Source organism: Manis pentadactyla, chromosome 4, assembly GCF_030020395.1.
Source record: "Manis pentadactyla isolate mManPen7 chromosome 4, mManPen7.hap1, whole genome shotgun sequence".
Taxonomy (NCBI): domain Eukaryota; kingdom Metazoa; phylum Chordata; class Mammalia; order Pholidota; family Manidae; genus Manis; species Manis pentadactyla.
The window spans coordinates 126,751,863-126,774,542 of NC_080022.1; the positions used below are offsets into that span (position 1 = coordinate 126,751,863).

At 41.7% G+C, this 22,680-nt stretch overlaps 1 protein-coding gene across 17 annotated transcripts in view; it reads right to left on the minus strand.

Moving 5' to 3' along the window:
- Positions 1-22,680, minus strand: part of DNAH9 (dynein axonemal heavy chain 9) — a 352,680-nt gene that overhangs the window by 162,048 nt on the left and 167,952 nt on the right. For all 17 annotated transcript variants that reach the window (XR_008997155.1, XM_057500838.1, XM_057500837.1 and 14 more), the window contains 6 exons: positions 21,554-21,727; positions 20,868-21,075; positions 10,157-10,322; positions 8,896-8,998; positions 8,097-8,336; positions 560-721 (listed from right to left, as the gene is read on the minus strand). Coding sequence is in view for 16 of the 17 variants with exons in the window: in XM_057500838.1 (XP_057356821.1) it covers positions 560-721; positions 8,097-8,336; positions 8,896-8,998; positions 10,157-10,322; positions 20,868-21,075; positions 21,554-21,727 (1,053 nt within the window). In the remaining variant the exon portion in view is untranslated. The remainder of the gene's footprint in view (positions 1-559; positions 722-8,096; positions 8,337-8,895; positions 8,999-10,156; positions 10,323-20,867; positions 21,076-21,553; positions 21,728-22,680) is intronic.

Here is a 22,680-nt window from a genome sequence, read left to right on the forward strand (position 1 = left end):
GAACAGAGAGGAGACTAATCAAGATGATGTCAAATTTCTCCAGGCTGGTAAACAAGCCACATCAGAAGTGGCTAAGAGAACAGACGCTATTTGGCCTGGAGGAGAGGAGACCCAGGAAAGAGAAGATAAATGGTCTTAAAATATCTGAAGGCTTGTCATGTAGACCTAGGATGGACTGACAGGGAAATACACTTTAGATCATTCGTCCATATGTTCAGTCATTAGCAGTTCCAAAATGGCTGCTCTGGGAAAGGCTGTGCATCTCCAGGGAGGCTGGCATGTCAACTGGGACGACCATCCTGGGAAATGCTGCTCAGAGGAATTAGTAGAGGATGAGTACTTGGATCTGAAGATCTCTTCCTACCGCTGAAATTCCACGATTAACTTGGGTCTCTTTTTGCCTCAACATAGTTCATCTTGGCAAAGTAATGAAAGATTTTCTTTCCTTATCCAATCTCTGATTTTTTTCCCCATTTATGAGCTAAATGTTATCATTTGGGGGATCAGCTGCACAGTTACATGATCAACTGTAAAGAAAAATTCGCAAGGCAATACTCACATCAAAAATTTTCTTGACCACTTCTGTCTGGATTTTATCAAAAAGATTAAAGTCCTTCTCTTCCACCATCTTATCCCGATAAACTCGATTTGATTCATGCACATAGAGCTTTACTAGGTCCTGTGTGGATTTTACACATTCCACTGAGGAAAAGAGAATGCCCTTTAAGGAGAATAGACAAACAAACAAAACAAACAAAACCATGAACAACAATTTAAAACTGCAACAGTTATAATTTATTGAAGCCAGTTATGTGACAGGTCCTGGACTAGATGTTTTGCCAGACAAAGTTCACTTACCCATCGTGATGACCCTACAGAGTAATTTTTATTATATCCATTTTGTATAATGTGGAGATTGGGATTCAGAAAGACAGGAAGCATGCCCAGGGCATGCAGTAAAAGGCTTTAGTTCAAAACCACAAGGTTTTGAAACCAGGTGTGCCTGAAGTGAGAATCTGGAATTTTAACCACTACATTCTGAATCACCACAATAATGGGGGGAAAGGTGCCTTCTCTGCTGTATTCCAATTCTACGAGTGTCACTTTGAAAATGAGTCCTGGTGACAATCCCTTATGAAAAATTGATGACCAAGTGAGGAAATGAATATAGTTAACTTTTGCAGGTCAGCAATCTATTTATTCATCTCTAGTAGGTTCTCCTTCCTATATAACACAGGGGTTGTTCCAGGTATTTGCTATTCTTTTTGAATTTTTCTGTCACCTTCCTCTGTTGCTATTAGCTAATGTCTCAGCCTTCTCTTTCATTGACAAATGGAGACCACCAAGATTAGCCCTTTGGCAACCTCAACAAATCCAGAAACTTCAAAGTCATCTATACCTGTTTGCCTTCATTGCCCTCATTCTTGTCTTAGAGGAAAAGTGGCCGTTTGGATGTTCCTCATTACTGACAGTAATATCCCTGCACACTTTCTGTACCTTCATGCCTTTTGCTTTGCTTGCTATGTTCACATTTAAAGATCTAACTCAATTGATATGTTTTTGTTGAAGTCATGCATGACATCACCTTTCCTGCCCAACAGCATTCCCTCTGATGCACCCCACATAACCCTTTATGTATAAGTCTCTATTACAGAAGAACTATTAGTTTCTAAAATTATTTTTATTCACACAGGTTTCCTTCTTCCAGGTCCTGGTGAGTGTCTCAAAGGACAGGGAAATTGAAAGACATAATTTGGATGTTATTTATTTTTATCTTTGTATTACTAGTACCTAGAATGGTGCCCGACATATGCTAGATTCTTAACGAATGCTTGCTGAAAGAATGAACGGGTTGATACTGAAACCTTCAATTACTGTAACATAGCAAGAACCTTCATCAGGATTTCTGCTTTTGGCAATGGCAGAGTAGCTGATCACAGACCAACCCACTGAGGTCAACTACAGAAAACAAGAAAATTATTTTAAAGCTTAATCATTTTAGAGGCATTAGAAAGTAACCAAGGCAGTGGGGGCTAAGATACCAGAGAGAAGAGGAGGAAGAAAAATGAACCCAAACTTTGACACCATTTTTTCTCTTCAGAAATTTGCCAAATCATGAGCAGTAGCTTCAGAAACTGAGAAGACAGATACAAGTGAGAGATCAAGACACTGAGTAGAGTTTTCTCATCTCATGGAGAAGGGAGGATAAAAACTGGAGTTCAGTGATTACCAAGAAGGGGTCAGAGCTACAACCCCAAGGGACCACCTCCAAGGGTTACACACTAGGGGTATGAGTGAACACAGATCAATCAATCCTTACAGAAACTCATGCTCAGCTTCAATCTTCTCAATCCCTGGTAGCTGCTTGCCAGAAACAGAAGTATATAATCTATGAAGGAAATAATGCCATCTCAACCCTCAAATTATCTGCACATTTAAAACCTCACAATGTCTGGCAATCAAGCAAAAATTACTGGGAATAACAGGAAATAGGACCAAAACCAAAGAAAAAACTGACCCACAAGAGATCTAGGTCTTGCAATAATCAGACACAGACTTTAACTATGATGAATATGACTAGAAATTAGATGATAAGGTAAAGAATTTCAGAAAACCAGAACTTTTAAAATTAATCAAATGCAAAGTCTCAAATTAAAAATTACCCCAAGGTTACAGTAACTGAAACTAAGAACATTTCAAATAGGGCTAACAGCAGAACAGACACAGCTGAAAAAAGAATTAGTGGATGGGAAGAGAGATTAGCATAAGATATTCAGATTGAGCAGCAATGAGAAAAAATTTTAAAAAAAGAAAAGAGCATAAAGGACATAGGAGAGAGTGAAAAGGTCTCAAAATGTGCTGGAAAACCAGAAAAAGGGAGAGAAGCAGAAGCAATATTTGAGGACACACTGGCTGCATCATCTCTAAAACTGAACACTGAACTAGATTCAAAAGTGCTACAAACACTAAGCAGGATAAATACAAAAAAATACTGCCTTAGTCATCTTAGGCATAAAAGTGAAAGTTTTGAAAAATCAAAGACAAAGAGTAAATCTCAAAATCAGGCAAGTGAAAAAATAAATATGTGTACATCAAAGGAACAATAAGACTTAGAGATTATTTATCAACTGAAATGATGGAAACCAGAAAACAATTAAATAACACCTTCAATGTGTAGAGCAAAAATAGCTGCCAACCTAGAATTCTAAACCTCCTCCCAAAATTCTTCCGAAAATAATAAATCAATATATTTTCAGTCAAATAAAAACTTAGAGATTCTTGTCTAGCAGATATAAACTAAATACTAAATGTGTTCTCCAGGCAGAATAAAAATGATTCCAAAAGGAAGAACAAATATTCATCAGGAATAAAGGACAATGGGAAAAGTAATATGTGGGTAAATCTAAATAAACAGACTTACTAGGACAAAAGTATTAGTGTATTATGGGTTTTCAATATAAACTGAATTAAAAGAAATAACAATAGCACAAAAATTGGAGGGAGGTAAATTTTTCTAAGATCCTTACATTGTATGACAGTTGATAAAAGTGTTAACATAAAAGAAAAGAGGATAAAATGATGCATTTGGTAACCATTAGGTGAATTACAAAAGAATGTACAGCATGCTAAAAAAAGGGAGAAAATAAAAAGAATTTTTTAAATATAAATTAGTTTGACAGAATATAAGAGAAGGAAGAAAACAGAATAAGTAGGACATCTTGAAAACAAATAGTATAAAGTAGCCTAAATATATTATTATATAAAATAACATCAAATATAAATGCACTAAAAACATTTTAAGTAGAAGACACTGATTTTTTAAAAAATCATTAAATTTTTAAAAATATTTTTTAGAAGTCCATCTGTATGCTGCCTATACAGATTTCCTTAAATAGGAAAATGTGGGATAAGAAGTTCCAAGATAATATAGCATGAAGATACTGACTAAAAGAATTAGTATGACTGGTTTGACTAAAAAATTAGTATGGAATAGCCATACTAAAACCATAGGAAGTTAACTTTAAAGCAAGGACCATTTTTAGAAATAAAGAATGCATTTAATAAGAAGGAAAGGGTCAGTCCATAGGAAGATACACTTATTCTAAATTTGCGTGCATCTAACAACATTCCAAAATATATAAATATGTCAGGAATAAAAGGAGAAATTGACATGTCTATAGTTACAGTGAGATTTTAACATACCCTTCTTAGAAATGAACACAATAAGCAGACAAAAAAAAAATCAGTAAGGATATAGACAATTTAAACAACATGATTTACAAGTTTGACCTAATTGACCTATTGATAAAACTACACCCAACACATGCAAAATGCATTATTTAAAAAAGTGCACATTGTTTATATCTTGGGACATAAAGCCAATCCCAATAAACTTCAAAGGAATAAAATTACATTGAGCATATTTTCTGACAACAGTAGAACTAAGCTAGGCAGGCATCAATAAGAGAAACATAACTAGAAAAATCTCTAAATTTTGGAAAATAAAGCACTATATTTCAAAGTATCCCATAGATTAAAGAAATATAGGGGAAATTAAGAAACATTATGAAGTAAATGATAATAATAATACAATGTATAAAATGCTTGCATAATGCAGCTAATGGTTTAATTACAGAGAAATTTTTGGCCTTAAAATGAGTGTTTTAGAAGAGATGAAAGGCTGACAGTTAATGGCCTAAGCAGCCATGCCAAGAAGTTAGAAAAAGAACAGACTAACCCCAAATCCAAAGTAAATAGAAAGAGATTGTAAAGAAAGGAACAAATATTAATAGCATAAAAAACAGATGTCAAATAGAGACAGTCAATAAAATAAAAAACCTAATTTTGGTATACTTCCCAGTTTCTTTAACAAGACCAGCACAACTGATAACTCCCTAGTAAGGCTGATAAAAGAGAAAAACAGAAAAACAGAAAAGGCACACATATATCAATATCCACAATAAGAAAGAGGGCATAATATGAGATACTATAGATGATTTAAAAGATAATAATGGGATATGATCAATAATTTTATGCTGATAAATTAGAAATTGATGACATTGGCATCTTACCACACTGATATATGAATAAATAGAAAATCTGAATTGTCTAGTAGGTATTAAAGAAATTGAATTCACAATTTAACATGTTCCATAAAGAAAACTACAGAAAGTTTCATCAGTAAATTCTTCTGACACTTAAAGAAGGCACAATATAATGTTTTATAACAACTTCTTGAGAGTAGAAAAAGAGGGAACGCTTCCCAGTGTATTTTATGAGGACCTCATAACCTTAAAATATTGGAAGGAAAGTAATTACAGGACAATCTCATTAATATAAAAGCAAAAATTGAACAAAAAAAGCAAATAGAATCCAACAAAATGTAAAACATTCAGCAGGTAGCAATTAAGTTGGGTGGATTATAGGAATGCAAGGTTGATCTAACATGAAAAAATAATCAATGTAACATTGTATTTCCAGAAAAGGGGGAGAAAAAAAGCAATATAATTACTTCAACAGATACATAAAAATCATTTTTTAAGTTTCTACATATGTTTGTGATTAAAACAGTAAACTATAAACAGGAAGAAATTTTTTTAATCTGGCAGAGTATCCTCAAAAATCTGTAAGCATCTTATTTAATGGTCAACTATTAAAAGCTTTTCCCCCTAAAATTTAGAATGCAATGAGATGCCACTCTCACTACTTCCCTTCAATATTGTACTGGCAGTTGTAGCCAATACAATAGGAGAAGAAAAAGAAATTACAAGATTAAGGATAAGAAAGAAAGAAATTGTTATAATTATTATTTACCAATAACGTAATTCTATATACAGGTGTATAATATTGAACAGAAGACACAAAAGAATATTTATCATATGATTCTATTCACATAAATTTCAAAAATAAGCCAAAATAACTTATGTTAGAAATCCAGACAATATTTACCTCTGGGTGGAGGAGGAAAGAGGGAATGGAAGTAAGAAAAATCAGGAGCTTCAGCGATGATAGCAATGTTCTATTTCTTGATCTGAGTTGTGGTTACGTAGGTGTGATGGCTTTGTGATAATTAACCAAGCTGTATGCTTATGACTCGCATGCTTTTCTACTTGTATGTTGTACTTTAAGAAAAGTTTATTTTAGAGAAAGAAATTATATGAGGTCCCTTTGGCTCCACCATACATACATCTCAGCCCTTCTCTCCTTCCCAGCTCCCCTAAGTATCCACCGTGTATGAGATGCATGGGGCAGGAAGAAGCACCAGCCAGGAATCCTGATTTGAGGACTGTGTCTGACTGCGGGGTGTGCTGTCAGCTGGTGTATCAGCCTTCTTACCCCAATCACTCAGGCTGACTGACAATTAAAGGTAGAGTCAAAGTGAGCATGTCATGTGCGAAGACAGTTATGTGCGACACTGAGATGGGGATGGTTAATGATGGCTGCTGCTCAGAGCTCTATCAAATTCTGTCCTGATGGGGACAGCACGAGCAAGTGCAGAGGAGGTCTGAATGACTGAGCCTTGGAGCAAGCTGGATGAAGAAAAGCAGCATGACCCCTGGGCAGTGCCTGTCTCCCAGTGGGCATTCAACCATCCCCTTAGGCTCTTCTGTCAAGCCTGTAGACAAGCAGGCAGGGAGGGAGGGAAGCACAGGGAGGCTGAGGTCAAGCTATGAGCTTGAAACACCCTCTGGAAGAGGAGGGTGAAGGATTGTTGGTTGAAAGGAGGCATGTGGTCCATGGAGGATGTGCTTTCCCACACTTGTGGCAGGTGGCTGACAGCTGGCAAGCTGCAGAGATGCCTGGCTGGGACATAGAGCCCAGGGGGTTGCCACTCAGCCTACCTGGGTCAGGTAGAGAAATGGGGCCAGGGAAACAAGACTTACCCTCCTGGGCTTTCCAGTTCCTTCACTGGTTGGCTGGGTGTTTTAAGCAAGTCTGTATAATTTTTGTGGGTCTCTGCTTCTTCATTTTTAACCGAGTTTATTCTTGGGAGGTATATGGCCAAGAATGTTGCCCTGAGCCAACTCACATGTATTCTGAGACTTGACCTTGCTGTGGGTTCAGTGGCTCCATCTTTAGAACCCTAAAGCCTTTCTGAGCACAGCTCTTGGATCTTTGAGCTAACATTTAGTAGGCTTCTGCTCCTTATGACCAAGAGTCCTGGCTGGAACATGCAGGCCCTGAGTCCTCAGGTCTGAAGCTTTGCTGGTTTTAGGTTCCCCAGAGTCTGGGTAACAAATTGCACATACATGTGCTCCCTGCAGGGTCATGCTTCTCTCCCTGATCCTGTTGACCTTTCCCTACAGGTGTGGCCACTGCTTGGTATGAAAGGCATCCTTCACCCAATAATGGCTTGGTGCAATCTTGGGAGTGATCTCTCTGAAAAGTAGTTTCTGCAGATTCTTGTGGAGGATGAGAAAGTTGTGGCCTCTGCCATGTGAGGATGCTGTACCTGACCAAGAGGAAGAGAGGCCAGGGTCTGCTGCATTGCCCTCTGAGACTCTGACAGTGAAGGGCCAAGCAACTAGAAGCAAAGGGCAGAGATAGGCCATTACTATTCAGATGAGCAGCTGCAAGGATCTGAAATGGCTTTGCCCTGGAAAAGAACTTGGATATTTTACAAGTGAGGCATCCCAAGCACTGGCAGATGGTGTCTTAGAGATATTGTGATATGGCTTCTTCAAGAAGCAAATCTATCTTGCATGATTTGGGGGACTTCTTTTTATCCCAAGAACAATAGGTATACCACCAGGGCCTGCAAAATAGCTTCAGCTTTGTCTTCTGTGTCATTTTCTTTCCTAGGTGTGCCGAAATCATTATATGATATTATCTCCAAGATGCTGAGCCCTCTCCAGCCGGAAGGAACCAACTCAGAAATGCATTCTGCTTACTGGGAAATAAGGTCATTAGCAAACAGAACTCTGTTTTGCTGAAGTCCTTCCTTATGGGACCCATCTCACTCTGTTTACCTTTTAATGTTCATGCGTCCATAGGAACTGAGCCCTTGCCTAAGAGTTTGGCATTAACTACTGTTTTACTGAATGGAAGAAACTAGATCATTATTCAGCCATCTTGGCTGGCACAGACTGACCTACCTGGAAAATGTTGGCAAAGTCTCTGAGATTGAAGATGTAGTGGAATTTGATGGCTGTGGGGAGGAACGTGGTGGCAATCTTCTGGTGGAAGTTAAGGGCGAGGTCGATCAGCGGGGGAATGGACCTCTGCAGGGATGCTGGGAAGTTTCCAAGCTTTAGGTGCTGACTCAGGATGGTGCTGTAGATGGAGGACAGGGCGTCTGCTCCCGGGAAGGAGAGGACAAACACACTGAAATGGCGCTGCACCGGGAAGAGAGGTATATGGAAGGACCCGGAGTCAGACATCTACCACAGAATAAAAATCACCATCTCCGGATTTGGATAACACTATGAAGATTTCCTATAAGGCTTTGAATTCTACATACTGGTCACATTTCTCACCCTAAACCCAAACTTAGGTTGAGCTAAAATGACTGGGGGAATAATGGGCTTTGGACCTTTGGTCAAAGACATCAGTATGGGGTAGTAAGAAGAGAACCTGAACTCAGAGAATGTGAGTCCAAATCTCAATGTTACTGAGTACCCACATGAGCTTGGGAGAGTCATTTCATCCCCCTGAAGTTTTCTTATCCTGAAGAATGAGTCATATCAGATGAACTTGATGACCCCTTTCAGCTTTAAAAGCTTCATAACTCTGGGTCTAGGAGTTTCTTCATCCCGCTAGAAATACAAGTCAGCATCCTGTGTGATTTACCACGTTAAGAAGCTGGACAGGGAAGGGCCAATTATTACTTAAAATCAAGGGACATCTGCCCTGGTAAGGAAGTGTTTAGGACTCACATACTGGCTACTCCCATACCTGAAGCCGTGGGTTGATGGTGAAGCTGCCTGTAGTGGGGTTCATGCAGGAAACATACTGTACATTCATGATCTCCTTTAGGCACAGCTTGTTCCGGTCATACCTGGAACAGTCAGAAACCACAGGTCAGAGTTGTGTGAGGGCCCAGGCAGGTGAATGCCTTGTGAAGGTGTGGTGGGCTGTGCCCTATTATTCATGCACTTGAGTACATGAATGTCTTGGTCCATTGGTAGAGACTGAAAAGAGACAAGAGCCTGGGACAAAATCCTGAGGGATCTAATATCTATGGAATAGCATAGGAAGAAGAGACCATATGGATGGACTAAGAAAAATGGGAGGCAGAAAGTCAGGGGTGTGTGGCACCTCAGAAAGCAAAGGAAGTCAGTATTTCCAAAAGGAGAGAGCCATCAGCCATGTCAAGTGCTGTCGAGAGAATAAAAAAGATAATGACCCACATCTGAGGTCTGTCAGACTTCACATAAAGACATAGTGAGCAGTTGAGCAAAACAGCTCAGTAAAGTTGAGGAAAACAGAAAGTAAATAATAGTGGGCCGGGGAGTGAGTGGGAGAAGAGAACGTGAAAACCGCAGAGAAATTTGGTTATGTAGGGAGAGAGAGAACAGTAACTAGAAAATCATTTTTCTGAACTCAATAGAGAAATTTATGCAAGTTTAAATACTGGTGAGAAGGAGCTAATCAGGAGAAAACGGGGGCTAGATGATGGAGTGAGGATCTCAGGAGGTTGGAGAGAGTGGGGTGAAGGTGCGGTGGACAGCTAAGCCTCAGGGCAGATGTGTCAGCAGGAGGGACAGAAAGATGCATGGGGGTGCAAGTAAGTTGTGCAAGCAAGAAATGGAGATGGCATGTGTGATCATTCACAGAGGTGGGTGGGAAGTTTGAGGTGAGAGGAGAAGATATGAAACTGACTTTTCTGAGAGTGGAGATGTGAGCATGCATAGGCAGTATGGGAGAATCCCTGGGAAGTTTCTACTTCTCAGTTAGGATTTGTGGCCATGAATCTAAAAGAGGAGGCTTTTTTCCTTACATGAGAGCCATGTATCTTCTCTGGCCAAACCTTTTATGTGGGTTTTAATGCCCTTTCTGAAAGAGCTTTCTAGAAAACAAGCCTGTGAGGAATGCAATTTGCCATGGGGATTCTCAGCTGGCACCAGAGATCAATTGAGGCTGGCAGCCCCAGCAGAATAGACTGGGCTTCAGCTCTGCCTTGGGCCTTTCCCACCCCCTCTGCGTGTGCTCTTACCAGTGGCCATAGTCCAGATGCTGCCTGATGACCGTGTGTGGCTGCACAGTCCCGTAGGCATCCACCTCGGGCATGTTCATGTCATCGATGAAATAGATAAGCTTCTTGTTGCCTGCGGGGCCATAATTTCTGCCAGCCTTCTTTTCTAGAGGCTTCTCCAGGACAGCTGAGGAAGAGAGCCAGTTAGTGAAACAAGAAGTTCAAACCTCAGGTGCTAGTATCCAGCGAATATGGATGTCAAGGTCAAGCAATGGTGCAATGTGCTCAGGCTTCCAAACGATGGTGGCAGCTACTACTAGATTCAGGCACCCCACAGAACCAGAAGGAGAAGCTGGAAATGACCTGGCAGTAGCAGGGAAGTACTGGCCAGGTGTTGAACATCTTATTTGTGCACTGTTAGGTTTTTACAAACATTTATGATCTCATTGAATCCTTATAACATTACTGCAAGATTAGTATTATCATCCTAATATACAGATGAGGGAACAGGGACTTAGAAGAGTGACTTTTCTAAGATAGAGTCAGGAAACAAGTCCAAAGCAGTTAAATTTCAAAGCCTATGCTCCCGCTATCATACTTGTGGTCCCCGGTTTTCTTGGTAGAACCAGAAGAGACCTTCATAGTCCCAATACTGGTACTCTACCCTCCAAAAATCTACAGATAGCCAGATCCTGGGTAGATCTGGCCTCTCTACCTTAGACACGGATGAGCGTGAGGATGTGGCTCCCATCCCAGGGGTAGGTGGGGGCCCTCCTTCCCCTGTGATGTAAGAGGGATTATTGGATATGTCATAAAAGGTGTTCTCAGAGAGTTCACTCCCTGTGGTTCTCCTGTGGGGGAACAGAAACAACAGCCTCAGAGTAATTTCCCAGAAGCCTCCAAGTATCATGACGGGCACTGCCCCACTGCCTGCAGGTTCTGAGGCCCATCTATCAGGGCATCTCAGTACCTTCCTGGAGACGAAGTATAGACTCTCTTGAGAAGCTATTTCTTCAATTATCCAGCCAGAGGAAAGAACCAAACAGTACCATTTTCCAGCCTGACAGGACTTGTTTAGAACAAACTTTTAAGTAATAGGGTGGATATATGTGTCTTTTCTTTCCAGTAAAGCAATTAAATATTTATATATTACAAGAATCAACAGTTCCGATTACAGCTGGAAGTGCTAAGAACCATCTGATTTCTTCTCTTAAAAAACAAGTTTGTAAACAAGGAGAAAGTGTCAATAGACATATAAAGGTGACAGATAGAAAGACAAGTTCCTTCAAGTAGCTTGAATATTCTAATTTTTCAGGTCCTGAGTTGAATTAAGTGCTTAAAATATGAATTACATTTAAATTAAATTAGCATCCAATTAAAATACACTATCAACCAATTAATCACCCAGCACCTCCTTCCCCCCTAAAGATATAACAACTCTATATGAGATCTGTCAAAATGAAATATAATTAATGGGCTGCCAAGGGCCTGTTCTGGGCAACAGTCCTTCTAGTAGGAAATTCTCTCCTTAGGAAGACTTGTTTCTCCTCCTCCCAAAGTGGTGATATTCAAGTCAACCCCTGGAATTAAGCAGACCCTGTAATTTGGGTTGATTAAACCTTTTGTGCTTCTAGGATTTTGAGAAGAAAAGCATGTCAGTTAGCAAGAAGTGGCCTTGGAATGCTCTGGATTATCTTAAAAGGATGATGTTAAGTACTCCCAAGAAAGAGAGCACCCCCGACCCTGGGAAAGGCATACACATTTTGATCCCTTCTTGGCCAAGCTTTGCTCCAAGTCGCATTGAGGATGGAATGGTAGCAAGTCCTTCCATTTGTAGGCAGAATTGCAAGAGCAGAAGTTTAAGTTTCAGCAAACATGCTGATGTTGAAGGCACTAAACACAGGGACATAAAAGTATGTGACCTTCCCACCACAATCTGGGCTCTGCATTGTCATGAACACACTCTGGGAGTCAAGTCCATAGCCGGGTGCAGAGCTCATCTGTACCATCTCACTGAATTTCTGCAGCATGGCATTTGGCCATGACTGCGTGGAGCAGCACCAGCTGCCCTCTCTTCATATCTTCTCGCCATTCCTTCTGCACCATTTCATCACCATCCTACATTTGAAGAGTGACTTCATTTTCAAAGTGGGTTCTCATTTGTTACCTCACTTCACCATCTCCGCTGCTACCCTCCTTGTCCATTGTCACTCACCTGGTAAAGGAGACATCCTCCCTAACAGCTGTCCTGCTTCCCCCCCAGTAATCACTTCACCGTATTCTCAAAGCACACTCAGGGGAGTCCTTGTAAGATGGAAATCAGATTGTGCCAGAGTCAGCTCTCCAGTGGCATCACCCTCACTTAGCACAAAGCCAATCTGGTTACATCTGCAGACCTTGCATCCATTTTCCCCTTCTACTTCCCCCTCTGCACCCCTCCTGCTCCAGCGATCCTGCTTCTAACACACTCACTGCCTCAGGGCCTTGGCTCTGGCTGTGTGCTCTGCCTGGAATCTTCTTCACCCAAGTGCCAGCACAGTTTGCTTGCTCATTTCCATCAGGCATTTATTTATTCAAATGTCATTTTCACAAAAACTCTTCCCTGATACTCTAACTCTATGCTTCCCCCTACCTCCTATTCCCTGTCCCTGCTCCATTTTTCTCCACAACACTTATCACCACTTAATATTCTGGATATTTTAGTTATTTGTCTTTTGTGTCATGTCAACCCTCCACACTATAAATGTCCTAAGGACAGGAATCTTTCTCTGTTTTTCTTATTGTCATAACTCCAGCACCTAGAACATTATCTAGCATATAGTAGGCTCCTCAAAAAACATGTATTAAGTGAATGAATGAATGAATTTTATTAGCATAACAAATTTCATGAATAGGCAAAGAAAGGTATATTATCTGTATTTTGTAATTAAGAAAATAGAAGTGAAGGCAGGTTAAATACCTTGCTGGAATTAGAACTCCTATCTACAGATACTGATTCCAACACTTCTTTCGTATCACTCAGGGAGAGAGCCCATGAGTCCTCACATCCTGATCCCTCTCTAGGGTGTACCAACCATTCCAGTCCTCCTGATTTCTCCAGTCTCTGAACTCGAGAGCAGTGCATTCATTCATTCATCCATGCAAATGTTGACTGGCTCTATATGGAGTACAGGACATGCATTTTATCAATGATCCCTCAGATAAAGCCTACTGTGTATTACCAACACCTTTAAAACATTCTTTTAACAAATGAGAAAACTGAAACTTAGAGAAATTAAAGGATTTTATCCAAGGTCATACAGCTACTGAGTGGCAAAACCAGGATTTAAACCCAGGTTACCTCCTGTTACCACTACTGCAAACTACTTCTTAAACATTATTTTTTCATGGCTTCTGCCCTTGAGAAATCCCCAGTTTAGTTAATTCAGTGCCTGATCATATTTTGACAGGAGTACATTAGCAATTAATCATGTCTTACTCTGTACCAACATGGTTTGTATACCTGTGTCTTAACTATTTTCCTTCCATGTAGTCTAATCTTTCGCTTGTTAAGACATTTCCGGTGTATTGGGAATTTGAAAAGTAAGGGCGTTGCATTTATTCTTTCAAAAAAATAACATGTTTTGCATGATTAAAAAATAATACATATTCATTATTTAAAGATTAAAAAGCATAGAAATCATAATGATGAACATAAAAATTGCCCATAATTTTATCACCTAGTAGTAAGCATTACTTCCAATATTTTGGTATATTTCATTCTACTTTATTTGCTCTGTTAGATTTTTCCTTTACAAAATCAGAATTATACTGCATTTTCTGCTTGTAAAAGATTTCTTCATTACACATATTGTAAACATCTTTATATGATAATATATATCCTCCTAAAACATGATTTTAATTGCCGCATTGCATTCCATAATTTGGAGATACCAAAATTTATGGAATGCTTTCTCTATTGTCTGAAATGTGTTGTTTTCAATTTCCTTATACTTTGAAACTCACTTCCCCCATTCCAAGCAGAGTTCTTGCCCACTAGCTGATAAATATTTGATGATTTAATTTTGTGTCATCTCCTTTTTGGAAGACATTAAGGTAAGAAGAAGAGAGCTGTCCATATGTAATAATGGAAGCTCATTGCTCCTTCAAGGTTGAGAGTCTGGTCAGATCTTTCATGGTGCCATCCAAGCTTAAACTTTTAATGATCAAGTTACAGAGATATGTTTACACTCAGACACCTGAGCTCCTATCTAATTAGTGTAATTAAGCACTCAAATATTTGTTGAACTAACAATTTAAATTGCAGTTGGATGGTGAGAGAATTCAGAATTGTGGAGGCCATCATCTCTGTCCCACTCTCTTTACACCTTGACCTTTGTTTCTCCTTGTCTCTTTCTAAACTAGCCTGTCTATGGGCCATTGTGAATTTTTTCATTTTAAAAATTACTTTTATTTCAAAAGGAATGAGAAGAGGCTTGAGGTATTTGAGTAGACGTAAAACAGACAAATTAAAATATAGACTAAAAAGGGATACTATAGGGGAAGAAACATGTTTGCACCGATAACCTAGAAGGACATAGTTCTATAACCAATAAAAATGTATCTCACATCTCCCTTTCTGACCTGCCTACTTGAAAGCTCAGGACTCAATCTGTATTTAATTACATGCCAATCCAGATTACTGGCACAAATCTACCTCTACTTTCATATGAAAAAGTTTTCCCAGGCAGTAAGTTCTAAAAGGCATATATCAGGGATACTCACAAAGATAAATCAGGCTACTAGATGGGTATGGTCTTCAACTGAGATTTTACAGAAGATACAAAAGTAATTTAACATTATCTTTTATCACCCTAACTCTTAACAAAACCCAAGGACCGATCATTGGCTGTAATCTGTGGAGGGAATGAAAGCGAGGCAAGTGCGTCTGCGGAGCTCAGAGGAGGAGGAGAATGAGGATGGATCTCTGCCTCTAACCTGAGATGTCAGGTTTACTAATCTGTGCTTTGTGTAGCTGTTGGCGGGTAGTCAGTTGAAGTCTGAGTGTTTCAAAGAAGAACTGAAGGGGCTATTTTATTTCCTATCAAAGGGAAAGATAACCCTGTGCTCTAGGTATCAGACTAACAGAAGAAAGTTGGCATTCTACTATGGAAATTAAGATGCATGACTTACAGGCTTATCAGAGAGGAAGGCCACTAGAGTCTTATGAAATAAGACAGGTTGGTTATTAATGCACTGTGTGACTTTCCAAGAAGTCACTTTACACTTCTGAACCTCATTTTCTAATCTTGTAAAAATGAGACTATCATCAGATCTGTGATGGTCATCATTTCCAGCTTTCTTGTCTTCAGTCACTTTCCAGCTGATGTGGCTGTGTGACGCTGTTCTGAACGACAAGGCACAGACACAAAGCTATGGGGTTCCTGGAGAACTATCATCTCCTGACATGGGCACTAGGTCTCTCCTTTATCTTTCTATTTGGAATGCAGACGTGATGGCTGGAGTAGCACACGTTCTGCCATCCTGAGGGAGCAGCTAATAATAGATATTACAGCACTGATATCACTGAGCCATTGGTTTAGCATTAGCAACTGCCTACCTCAAGACTTCTTGTTGCATGAAAAAATTCTGTTTATGTCATTCTTGTCAGATTTTCTGCTGCTTGCAGTCAAAAGCATTACTAATACAGTGTCTCACTGGGTGGGGATGATTAAATGAACTGAAGGGGGTAAAACCCTCAGCACAAGGTTTGGCACACTTCAAACATTAAATAAACCATGTGCTATCAACACTGGTGAGCAATGTCAATGCCTTGAAACACAACCAACATTTGTATTTAAAGAGTCCTGAATCTGTGTTTAGAAAGTACTCAATGGAACCCCAGCGCTGGATGTAGTGAAAGAGAGAAGTGAAGGAGTAACTGCCTCCTTTATAAAAGAACATCTGATTTCGAGAAAAATGGCTTTTGGTGGACTAGCAGGATGAATGAGCTGCAAAATATTCCCCTGAAGCCCTCAATGAATGGACCTGCTGCAGGGTTACTGCCCATTTGAAAGTTGGAACATTTCTTCCAAAAACATTACTTTTGCTTTAGCACAGTTTATGTTAAACTCCTTCCAGCAAAAGGGGCTTGCTTGCTTCTTTTGTTTTGGCAGTTGGGGCTTAGACATTATTAAAAAATATTTATAGGGTCTTAAGTTTGAGAAGTATCTTTAATATTAGTATAATAACAGTTTCCATGTACTCAGCACTTACTGTTTGCTGGGAGTCATTCTGAGTGTTTTATATATTTTACCCTGCTATTCCGGAATGAAAAGAATGAACTATTGATATACTCAACAACATGGATAAATCTCAAATCATGCTGTGTGAAAGAAGCCAGACAAAAAAAGGAGTGCATTTCATATGATTCCATTATATAAAATTCTAGAAAATGCAAGCTAACCCACTGTGACAGAAACAGATCAGTGTTGGCCTAGGCACGGGGGAGGGTGGAAGGACTGGGACGGAGGGAGGGATTAGCAAGAGACATGAGGAACTTCCAGAGGTGATGGTTATGTTCATTATTTTTATTGTGGTGATTGCTTCATGGCTGTGTAAATATTTCAAAACTTATCAAGGTATATCCTCTAATATGTACCATGTAATGTGTGTCGATTATAACTCAATAATGCTTTTTCTAAAGGGAAAACATTTAAAAAGTTATGCTGCCCTTTAGTAGGAAATGAATAAATGAGCTGTGATTTCTTTACACAATGGAATTCTATGCAGCAATGAGAGTAATGAAGTAGATCTGCATGCATGAAAACAGACAGTGATTTAAGAAGTTTCTAAAAAAGTTACAGTAAGATACATATTTAAAATTTAAATACACACAACAGTACTGTGTATCTGTATGGGTACCTATATGTACCCACAGTGTAAGTTTGGAATGATACACATCAACTTTGGTTACCAAGGAGCAAGAAGGAGGAATGGATGGGGGTGGGTGTTGGCTGCGATGCTAAGATCCATAGCAGAATGACAAAATTTTAACATCTGTGAAGTCTGGGTGGTGGGTGCATGGACATCTGTTGTATTATTTTCTGTACTTTTCTGCATGCTTGAAATATTTCATAATTTTTTAAAAGTTTAAGTAATTCCCCTTCCTACTCTTAGCATCCAGTTCTCCACGCCACGGGCAACCGCTGTTGTCAGTTGATTGTATGGCCTTCTGGAGATATACTAAGTATATAGAAGCATAGATGCGTGAGTGTATATAGATGTAAATTTTTATGTATCTCTTTTTAAACAAGACACAATCTGGTGCTTACTATATACACTCTCCTGTATCTTGTTTCTCTCTTCAAAAAGCTTTGGAAATAGTTCCAACTCAATTAATACAGAATTTCTTCATTCTTTGTAATAATGCTTAGGATTCCATCCTATGGAAAATCAGGCCATTTCCCATCTTTTGCCATTACATATACATTATAAACACACATCTTGCACATCTGTCTGGGTGTACTATCTGCCATTTAAAGTGGACTGTACCACATCAAAGCTAATCTTTTCTTTATTACATAGGGTCTTAAGTACAAACAGCAATGAAAATGCTGGGCTGTAAAAAGCATGATGGGCTCACGACGTGGGTGGGACAGTTAGCCTCTCATCTAATGCCAGAGAAGCTACCCTCTGAGTTTCTGTATCTCCTTTTGTAAAAATTCTATTTCCTCTTGGATACCAAGTCTCCAGCTCCCACTTTTCTGTTAGTTGCACCCTTTCTCTTACCATTTTGTTGCTTCTAAAATGTTTTAGGCTAGCAAGTCAGATAAACAAAGTTGTTTGGACTGTGACTAAAGTAAGAGGCAGGAGATCCCAAGTAAAGGAATTCCGTGCTTTTCAGAGGTAAGGGCATGAGCTTTGCTACATGGACTTTGTGACATGGATGCTGGCTACCCTGGTGCTTTGAGTTACCCACCAATTCTAGTTAGTTCTGGAGAGGTGATGGTAGCGGACAGCTGCTTCATCCATCAGCTAGTGTGAGAGGAGCGCTGGGACCGAGAGGCCACCAGGGAATTAACAAGAGACCGAGAGCACTGTGTTTTGGTGTAAGTCTAGCTGTGGTAGGGAGCCAGTGTCCATCCTGGCTCTATTTGACAGCATTCTGTGACTGTTTTGAATAATTCTTTGCGTTCCAACAGGAAGGAAGGAGAAAATCCTCCAGCTGAGGGACCCAGAGTAAGAACAAGAGGTCTGAGCAGTGAGCTTTTTTCCTTGGCTATGAAGTTTTACTCTCTATTTGATGTATTCTTTGAATTATAAAATCAGTGTAGGATTCTAGGAAAAAGACCCTCTAGAATTCTCAAATAGCACCACAAATAATAATAATAATGTCAAATATTTATTTCACTTTTCAAAACATTTTCTTACCAGAGAGGTAGCCTGGTGGTTAAGAGCACAAACTCTGAAGTCAGACTGTCTGGGTTCAAACCCTGGCTCCTCCACTTATGTGTGGCCTCAGGTAGTTTACTTAACTTCTCTGTGCCTTGATTTTCTCATTTATAACATGGGGATAATATAAGTACTTAACCTCACAGGTTTGTGCAAGATTAAGCGATTAAAAATTGTGTAAAAGTCTAACCTCAGAAAAAAGAAAAAAAGTCTAACTTCAGGTTAGCACTGGTCACATACCTGATGGATGTTTGATAAATGCCAATAATAATAATAATAATTATCATTATTATTATCATTATTATTTAGTGTAGTTGTATTAAGTAAACAGTAAATTCAGAATCGGAGTAAATAGGCAGAGCTGATAATCTGATCAGACCTTGGAATCAAGGCTTGCAGGTAGATGTAGACGTGTATGTTTCCATGAACAAGAAAGGGAAACTGTGTTAGGCAGACCTGGCGAGCTCCAGCCAGGTGTGTAGAGCCTGCTCACGGTCACGGGTGGGCACTAACGCGACGGTGTGGAGCCATGAGGGACGGTTATGACATTGTGCGGCATGGTGGGGGCTGAGGCCTTGTGGAGCAAAGAGGAAGCTAGCTGTTTACCAGAGCTGTCTCTTCAGAGCTGATTGCTAACACGGAGGGAATTTTGAGAGCTGGTTGGTAAACACAGCCATTGTTTGAAAAAAAAATTAGACAATCATACAATTAAGTAAATTGTATCCGAAACAAAGGTAATAACTATACAAAACTTATGACATCCAAATTAGTTTACCACATTTCACCATCATCTATGCTCTTCAGGTTATTTTCATCTTTCATTATCACATCTGTAAAGTGTGGAGATATGATAACTGGGGCGCCACTGTGCATCTCTGACTCCATGTTCACTGACCACGTTCATTGCATCAGTAACTTGCAACCGGTCATGGTGGGAGGATCTGTACTACGGAAGCTGGCAGACATACAGAGCAGGGCTTGGTCTGTTTTGTTACTGTGTAGACTTAAGAGATGCTGGAGACAAATGCTAATGCAGATTACTCTTAGAAGTGTGTCATACCTGTACCTGTTTACATGGTGAAGAGCCTCACATTCTTCCTTCAGAAGATGCCCACGTTGTGGACAAACCAGCCAAGTTCTGACCTGAGTCTTCACCCCCTTTGTCTTACTTGTTACCACCCATGGGGTAGCTAGAATCAATTGGTGGACCGAGACTGACCTGTGAAACATTTCCCAGCCCAGCAGGTTGAAGCCTGGAGGCCAGTGTGACAGAGAGGCGGGAGTCTGCTAACTGCTCTGGGATGCAGAAAGCAGAGTCAGTGCTGGGCCTCCCAGCCCCAGACCCCGATGCCCGGAGAGCTGGCAGGCAGTGCAGAAAGGAGGTGGAACTGACCTGCTCTCTCACTCCTGTGGGACCCTGGGGGGACCCGAGCACTGGCGACCCCATACTGGTTGGCTTGGGTTCATGTGAACAGGTGCCAAGGAAGGACTGGGGGAGTGAAGTGGTCCAGGCTCAGCAAGCTCACTTTGTGAGTCGGCCGACCTAAGGCCCAGGTGATGTAGCGAGGGAGGAAATGGAAGGTTCACGTCTCCTATCAGCTGTGGCTTCTGACTTGCCCATCCCAAGAAGGTGTGTGCTGATTCCCCACCTCTGGGGGATTTTGCCCTGGAGGTGTGGCTGTGCACTGGGATCTCATTGGGAAAGCTGGGCAGGGTGGGGTGAGGGACCCTCCTGGGAGTTTGGGTCAGGGAGGAAGTGACTCTGGCAGGGGAAATCCCTGCAATGAGCCCCTGACCCTGAGGCTGCAGCCAGGCGTGGAAAGCCAGTGAGAAGCGTGCTCCATGTGGTCAAAGACTGGATGCACCTGCCAGCCTTGCTGCCTGATGGTGACCTTGGGCAATCTCTTACTATTACCTGAGCCTCAGTTTCCTATCTATAAGATAGGAGGGGTGAACACAATGATCTCTAGAGATGCCTCCACTGACAGAAGCCTACCAGCCTGCCGAAATCTCTCAATGGCTTCCTGCTTTCCTTGTCCTCCAGGTGCTGAACTGCTTGTTGTGTGTTGAACTTGGGGCCTGGAGGAGCTTGCACAGGCAAAGGAGGAATGTAGGGAAAGGACAGGAAAGGGCATGGGGCTAAGGGGTGCTGTGGGAGAGAGGAGGGGGGCGGCCCAAAGGCAGCAGAGAGGGAGGAGCGGTGCGGTCTCAGGAGCCAAGCCCACCCAGCAAGTGCCTGGCACTCTGCACCAGCGCAGAGTCAAGGACGGGGTCACTGGCTCCCCAGCATGCCCCTCACCTTGCAGCATTGCTGATGTGGTGTAGTAGTTGAAGGGCACGTTTTTCACCTGGTACTGCTCGCCATCGAGGCAGGCCAGCTTGGCTCCCACCAGCACTGACTTGCCGGTGCCCGCGGTCCCCAGCAGCATGACTGGCCGCCGCCGCTCCATAAGCCGCTCCAGGAAGTAGCACACTCGGATGGTCTCGCTCGTGTGCACCAAACAAGCCTGGAACGGGAACACGATGAGCGTGCCAGGGGCTTGTGGGAGAGAGAGATTCACTGCAAAACGTTCTGGACCATTTCAGGAGAGGGATGCTGCCGGCAGGGTGGAGCAGGCTCACTACTGTGGGCAGGAGTGTCTCCCCTCATAGCTATGGTAAGGCCATCCTATAACTCCCCCTCAGTGTAGCAAGTATCCCCTCCCGTCCTCTTCCAGCTCTGTCTGCCTCCCTGTGGCTTCTCTCATATATTTTAGTTTTTTTTTTTTTTAACCTTCTGCCCACAGGATGCTGGGGGGCTCTGGGAATCAAGAGCCCTTTGGGGGAATCTTATATTGCATTGTGCCTATAATTTCCCTAGAAAAGCTGTGTAGCTGGGAATGACTAGTTCCTAGCAAGGCCAGAACACTTGGATTCCCATAAGGGGCAGCAGCCTCTGCAGGTCCTGGGATGACCACACGTGTCTGTTCACTTGGTCACACTCACCTGCAAAGGCATCTCAGGATCAAATTCAAACTGGGGGATGAGCTTGGACCAAGGCTCAAATTTCTTGGTTTCTGAGTCTATGTAGTAGTCAAAGATGGTTCCCTGGGAAGGAAACTTGACTGTCTTGAACTCTGTCAGCCACCATTTGCTGAATTCTGCCCGGTAGTCCACAAGCTGCCAAAACAAAGCAGGTTAGGGTGCATGGTTTCCCAGAGCTGGTAAGCTGGATGAGCCGCCCTGGCATCAGGCAGAGGTCAGGGAGGGGACACAAAGTGGCCCGGTTTGTGCAGGCCTGCCCAGTGGACCTACTCCTCCAGGAAGGACACTGCTCCCCCCAGGACCAGCCTGACAAAGCCCAGCTGGCAGCCCTCAGCCATGAACATGCCCAGCTGCTGGACCTCGCAGCTGAGTCACCCCAGTGCTTCGTGGGGTGCACGGGAGGAAACCGGTGGTAACATGGAGGACAGTGGGAGCCTGCATCCACAAGGTGGGCAAGTGTGGTCAGGATCTCCCAACGAGATAGAGCTCTGTCTTCCTAGACCCCTGAGACTGAGCAATGCCCAGGATGGCAGTCAGCGGCAAGAATAAAACGGTGACCACTGATGCTGGGGGCACAGGGTGGTGGGGTGGGAGGAGCCCCACTTCTTTCTGTGCCTCCATTTCCCCATCCATAAAATGAGGATCCAAGAAAAGACTTCTAAGGTGTCCTCAAGAGCTAAAATTCTAAGTCTAGGAGCAGCAAAGACAAACACAAATGGGACTTCATGACAAAAGGAATGGGTGGAGACATATAATTCACGTGCATACAGATCAGATCCTGTGCCTCTCAGGATAGCACTGTGCACTCAGTGTGCTCAAACTGTCTGACGTGGCCAAGCCCAAATATACACCCATATGCATGTGCACATACACGTGCACACCCCCACCTCCCACCAGCCACAAAACTAGTGCTACTAGCAACCCTCTAGGGGAGGACCTCAAACACCCTCTTTGAACACACAGACCTAGGAAAAATCTAAAAAAAGAAAAGAGACTGAGATTGGGCATTTTAGGAAATGTTCCTGGAGGGCAGGCCAGAGAGGAAGTGCAAAGGCAGGATACACCAGGAAGCTGGTTGTGTGGGAATG